A 6728-nucleotide genomic window follows, 5' to 3' on the forward strand; every position below is an offset into this window, starting at 1 on the left:
ATAACAGGGGCAATTGGAATTAAATCCTTTTAGAAGTTCGTGATTCAATCTGGTTGTATCATAATAATGATTCACCCTGTGTATAAAAAATTATACCATTTAAACTAAATTTATAGAAACTGTTCTTCTAGAAAAAATGTATAAATGTAATAAATAATAAAAATAGTAAAGTGTATATTCATTTGAAATGTCTCTTTACTGTCTCTAAAATAAAACAGTTAACCGCGATGGTGTTCTGCTTCAGTATGCTCTGTAGTGAATATAGAGAACTAAAAGCCAAAAAAGGAGACACTTAGTGAATAAAATGAACTAACTTGTACGTTAACGAGCGCCCTCTAAAGTGAATACGTCCAACAAAATATCACAAAGGTGCCCTCTACAGTGAATAGATCGAAGTAAAAGACGAAGTTCAACTTATTCACTTCAGAGGACGCTTTTGTCTATTTTGTTTTACCACTTTATTCGATGAATGACTATAAAACTAAAGAAAGAAGGTGACCTTAACAAGTAACGCCGGTGCGTTGGGTTTCGCAAAAATTAACTGCGTTATTTAGTCCTATTCTAAAGCGTGTGGTATCAAAGAACTATTGTCGCAAATGGGAGTGACAATAAATTAAAAAGAAAATAGTGTATTCAGCATTTACTTAATTTACATTATGCAATCGTACATACGATAAGGGATACCTACAGCCAGAAAAATATCACCACATATTTTAAACTACATTTTGAGTTCTAGTTCAAGACTGCATTTTCTAATCTTACAGCCGGTCCTTGTTCAGTAACAGATTTAAGTGTAACAGCTAAATTGGGATGTATAAAACATTCTAAATATACACAGAAAACTCAAACTTGTATAAAAACACCATATTCGGTACTTCCTTTGTACATTTATTTAATTAAATTCATTATCAGACATGTATAAAGCATTCGCACAGTAATACCAAACATGAAATAAAAGAATTCAACGCCCGTGGCGTAAGAAACTAAAAAAAAATATAATTTCGTTGAAATAAAACAGACAGCGTCTCAGATAATCACTGTACGATTACCGTTTTATCTCAAATAATAAATAACGTTTAAGTTTAATGCAATAAGTAATAGGGGTGTTGCTTCCTCAACAGCCTGATTACCTAGTTGCATTCCTTTATAACAAACTTATAATTGCAACAACAACATATGCCTTCCTCAGACATTTTCCAGAAAGGCAACATCTGTTGCTTAATTTACAAAATGGTACAGATTATTTGATAACACCATACGAATCGATCAGCTAGTTCGTAAAGTAGCCAATCAATTTCCAAAGTGTGATCTCTAGATCTCAATCTCAATCTAGTCTTGGTCTCAGTGTGGTTCTTTACATACACGTTACACACACTACTTCACTCCGTTCACTTGGATCATTCGTCACAACTCATGCGGCATCGCGTACGAGAGAGTATGAGCTACAACATGATCTTCTCCGGCTAGCACTTGAGACCTCCGCGCTTTTTCATCTTTTCAACTGTTATCTACAACGTACTCTCAGAGGCAGATTAACTGCGAGATATTTGAAAGAGTACTTTGGAAATCAACAAAGCAACTTGTTGATCTAATATCTGACTCATAACTAGAGCTAATAATCTAGATTCTTGCTGCACCAGTAACGCTTTGTTATCGGGGTGGCGTGAAAGAAACACTAAAGTTGCTGCTGCTCTCCGAAGCATATCCAAACTTGTCCCCATCGAATCGGGGTTGTCTCTAAGCGCGCTTATTCCCCGCTGATTGGCTACTTCCAGTGCGCTTTGTTCAGCTTGTTCAATAAACGCAACTAAAAGCGAAACACATGGCGTTTGCAGTGCAACAACTCTCGCCATACTGCTATCCGCCGCTGCCAAGTAATGTAGTAAATTTATCGAAAACTCTCTAAGCACCTGATCTTCCGACCGGCAGAGATGCTTTGTAAGTACTGCGCACAATTTTTCCAGCCTCACGAACGGTGGTGTTGCTATCACTAGATCTACATTACTGTGGGTGACGCACAGCTTGCACAATGCTTCCAGGGCTAACCTTTGCGGCGATAGCAATGATGTTGGTCCAGCCGACGCAAATGGGTCTTGAGCTGTCGCAGAAGGGCAAATAGCCCAATGCAGTAGTCCGTCCAATACTGGTCTGGCCACGTCTTCTTCGTACAGGGAAATGTCAATTTGTCCCGAAATATTTGCGACGCAAACCAGGATGTTTTCTCTGATTTGTGCCAGGAAATCCCACCACCACTCGTTTTCTCCTTGTAAGCTACTGCACGAATCTGCAAAGTCCGCATCTTCCTGCAACAACAAACATGTTCAAATTAGTAATACGTTTTCCCAATCTTTTTAAGGATTTTAACAAAAAATAGACAGCTGAATTTTTCAGGACAAACGGAATAAATTCACTCACCTCGCGATCGTAATTCCTAGTCTTTTGAGTTCGTGGAGGATGATCATGGTGTAGCAATAATAACTTTCCGACAAGTGCTAAGAAACTAATACTTTTGGCAAATTCAGTTTCATTGCCAGGAATGAATGTGAGACTTCTAAGAATATTAGATATACAGACACATCTCTTGCCCAAATTGTCTTGGCTTTCTGTTAGAAGAACCAAACTGGACTCGTCTCGGGAATATGATTCATCTTCGAAATCACAAAGACGTCGCCGCTTGAAGCCACCAACTGCATCATTGGTTGATGAACTAATTATCCGTTTCAATTCACCGCTACTAGTTTCTGTACTACTACTACATTCGCCATTTACACTAATATTCAGATCTACACTAGAGGATCCAGATTCCTCGCAGTTCAAACTATTTTCACTTACAACTTCAGTCTTAACCGTATCCAGTTTGGTGGACGTTTCTAACATGAGCACTTTTTCATTGTCTTCAGTTGACTCTTTTTTAATTCGAGATATCACATCACTTAAAGTTTTTGTCCTATTTCGTTTTTTGTCACTAACTTTGGGAAGAGGTGCTTCTTCTAGTGGTGGAGCTGTCGTTGGACTTTTATTCTCTTTCTTGGTCGCGTCCGATTTAACCTCTCGCTTTTTATCATCTATTTTTGTATGGAATGGTATTCGTCCGAACTCTGCTTGAAAGTTTGGTAAAATGTGATCAGCGTTGGTATACCACGGATCGGCGGGAATTTCTGCCAATGTGTTGGCAATGTTAACATCCCCACGCAAATCCCAATCCTTCAGATTATCTTGGACGAAGATATCCTCGGGTCGATCAACAAATTTCACCGGATCTCCACGACGCGATAGCAAGGTATAATTCACAGTTTTACTTAAAACTGAATTTTTAAGACTCGGATCTATGGGTTTCACCACACTGCCCAAATCAATTTCAACGTCAGATGATTGATTGCTCCTAGGGTAAGGGCCATCAAACATATCAGATAGATTTTTCTTAAAATGTTCTAATAAAATGTCGAGAATTCCGGGCCACTGATTAAGTCCAAAATACCCGACTGATGAATCATCAAATAAGAGAATATTAAGCATGTCCAAAGCATATGTGCTTTCCGTCAAAATTCCTGAACGCAAACACATAATCAACTTCCACGCATCTACTGGGCCAATGTCAGACCTGCATAATTTTTTTCTCCGAAACAATACTGGAGTAACGTTTTCGACACTGTCTGGAGGGAAAGTTATTTCCCTCTTTGGCATTTGACCATGCCCGTACGAGTTGCCGCCCACTGGCTGCTGATTGGATCCTTTGACTGCCCCTCCTGGAGGCATGATGGGAGGAAAAGGTTTCCCCGGCCTGTGCACTGGCCGGATAGGAGACGCCTGTCCTGTTTGATTGGGCATAGATTGCCACTGACTTTGTCCTGGTTGGTTTGGACCTTGATATCCCTGATTGTTTGGCCAAGGTCCACCTGGTCTTGCGCCTTGATTCCATTGTTGAGGCGGTACCTGATTGTTTCCAGGGGTACCATACTGTGGTGGTCTATACTGACTATTATTTGGCCATCCTCCTGCAACAATGAGAAAGAAATGAAGCTTGTTGCTTGCGTCCAGGCGTGTCGGATGAAGGGTTCAAAGATTAGCAAGATGAAGAAGATACCCACCATACATCGGCGCTCGTGGTTGTGCATACGGAGGATATCCTTGATCTTTGGCAAAGTCTGGGTGTCTTCTAGGGGGCTGCTGCCCTGGGGGAGGCATATTTTTGTTCGACGCAGATACCCCACTGTAAGCACCAGCCGCTGAGTTCTAAAATGCACCAACATAAGTCTCGATGTAACTTCTTGATGAGCTCGTTTTTTACCTGGTCGGGTCTGTAGAAATCCTGATGTCCTGGATAAGCACCAGGACCGCTTGGTTGTGAAACCGGAGGTCCGCCAGCACCTTGCGAACCCACATAGGGCGGCCTGGGACTATATCCAGCAGGATTCGCATTATAACGATTATACGGGTCTTGAGGTGACGATGATGGTGGCTGCCCACTATTAGACTGTCCCGCAGAAGGACCCGTTGATTCACCTGAATATGGATAGACTGGTCTTACGGCTGGCGGATAACCTGTTCATATATTTAGCATTCTTAATGTCATGCAGGAAACAATAAACAAATAATCAAATAAATCAACTCACTACACTACAGCCACTTGACAGATTCAGAGTTACAAAATAGTAATACTAACGTAATTTTAAACGTCGAATTTTCAAATTTAGCAAATACTGATTGAATGGTTCTATCAATTGAGTTTGTAGTGAGCCTATTAACAAGTCGTTTGCTTCCTAATAACTCTCAGATATTTAAACCCGTCTAGAGGTTAAAACTCTCTACTCATTGATTGTAAAAATGTATTCCCTTCAAAGTGTGATTTCTTGCAAATTTTATTTCGGTGTAAACTTGATCAAAAGCTTCGAGTTTCTCAATAAATTACAAGCAGTCATAAATAGTTGACCAATGCTCGAGAGGTGAGTATGTCGAATTTTAAAAACATGCATTTTTATCATTTTTAAAACACAGCGTCATCTATATTCACCATAAACTACTCTAACTCAACCAATAACCAATAGCGACATTTCGGGAACCAAGTGCCGTTGACAACATACAATACTCCCAGAATTACTACATCAGTTACGTATAGCAAATCACCCTTGGAAAAGGTACCGAGGCAAAGGCATCGATGGTTTTGTTTCTATCTACCTACTTACCTGTTTTCTCGCCTGAACAGATTAGAAAACAGGTATTTACGACAAATCTACGTGCACTAGAATTTACATCTGCTTGATTTTTAGGATGAGAACAAGACTTGTGAAAGGATCTACAGGTGACAAAAACCAGTTCTGTTTACCTGTCGGATAAGGAGGATGGGGCCCACCTGGAAATGGACCCCCTCGTGGTGGAGGACTCGGTGATACGTCATCAAAGGGATTTGACACGCTCACATTGTCCCCAGTCCCCCCCGCAGGGTTGGGACCGCCAGGAGCGGCACTGTTCAGGTGGTTGGGACCTCCTGAACCTACAACGAAAACTTTCCGTTAACATTCAAACTAAATAGTTAAAGAACATTGAAAAGTTTTCATTATTTCATTGATGCACCATTAAAACCGACTTTCGCTCTCCAGTTAAATGATGCGAAAAATTTGATTTTCAACGTCTTAAAATGCCCAATCACGCTATATCTTAATGCTCATACACTCATGGAATCATTCAAAATCATCCCATGTAGCAAAATGTCCTATTCCCTCCTAAACTCACATCGGCGAATCCCCTACGTTAATGTTTCTCACTAGGTACCTATTTATTAAATGAGTGAGAATAAAAATGCATATTTTTAAATTTGTGCTTGGCCGAATGTTTTGTCAGAAGTGTATACTTATTCATAAAAATACTTTTCGCTCCATAATCCGGAGGGATAATGGAAATGACATGTTATTTCATTCTGGACCTCGTTAAAAAAGAGAACATCCCCACGGGACAATTCTTCTAATGTGAGGGCTGTTCACTTAATAAATGAAAACCACTAGGTACGGAAATATAGAAAAGCTTAAATAAAAACATGATTACCTGGACGCCACCTATAATTTCTGTTGTGTAAATTATTTAGTAGCACATTCATTTCACTGTTCAGCCAAAATCACAGGACATCGACTAGCCAGTAGAGCAAATGAAAAATGCAAAGCATGGCAGTCGCTTACCAGCGAAAAAACGTTGTTGTTTACCGTGCGAAAAAGTATATCAAATATCAACGCATTTACTGTACCCGGTGGACTATAATAAATCTTCCAAGAAGTGAACCACGACTTTATCAAATATATCAACTTCAAAATGCGATAAACTGTTTGCTAAATGATAAAACTAATTAAAGGTGGAATACGATAAGACATTTCGATGCTATTAAAACGGTCATAAGTCGAATATCCCAAGTTGATTACTTATCAGCTTGTTTGTAGTGAAACACTGTTGGTGGCATGAATCGCTATCGCCTATTTCGACTATAGAAAACGCTCCAAAATGTTCAATTCAAATTGAGATAAGGGAAAATATTATTTTAACTACTGCACAGTGAGATTTTCCAGTCACGTCAAATGAAACATGCTTTAAAAAATTACATTGCAATGTGCAAACCTTGCAGGATGTCGAGTTGTTGATATTTTTCTTCCTCTAAGATATGACCGATAAGTCGAATTGAAAATAGTTTTCTAGTTATCGAAGCCGTCGTCTGCGGGATTTTGATAGGTCTTTTTTTTTACAAA

The 6728-nt window shown here is 39.5% G+C and overlaps 1 protein-coding gene across 15 annotated transcripts in view; it reads right to left on the minus strand.

Moving 5' to 3' along the window:
* Positions 1-625: 625 nt before the first annotated feature.
* The window catches only part of LOC109540969 (trithorax group protein osa), a 34632-nt gene continuing 28529 nt past the window's right edge, over positions 626-6728 (minus strand). For 11 of the 15 annotated variants that reach the window (XM_019909563.2, XM_019909562.2, XM_019909568.2 and 8 more), the window contains 5 exons: positions 5324-5491; positions 4289-4542; positions 4089-4233; positions 2416-3995; positions 626-2303 (listed from right to left, as the gene is read on the minus strand). In XM_019909563.2, coding sequence (XP_019765122.2) covers positions 1533-2303; positions 2416-3995; positions 4089-4233; positions 4289-4542; positions 5324-5491 — 2918 coding nt within the window. In that variant the 3' untranslated portion in view covers positions 626-1532. The remainder of the gene's footprint in view (positions 2304-2415; positions 3996-4088; positions 4234-4288; positions 4543-5323; positions 5492-6728) is intronic. The other 4 variants (XM_048670247.1, XM_019909569.2, XM_019909565.2 and 1 more) reach the window with 3 other exon arrangements.

The sequence above is a fragment of the Dendroctonus ponderosae genome, unplaced genomic scaffold (assembly GCF_020466585.1).
Source record: "Dendroctonus ponderosae isolate FM_Combo_2020 unplaced genomic scaffold, Dpon_F_20191213v2 Dpon_F_20191213_1, whole genome shotgun sequence".
NCBI lineage: Eukaryota > Metazoa > Arthropoda > Insecta > Coleoptera > Curculionidae > Dendroctonus > Dendroctonus ponderosae.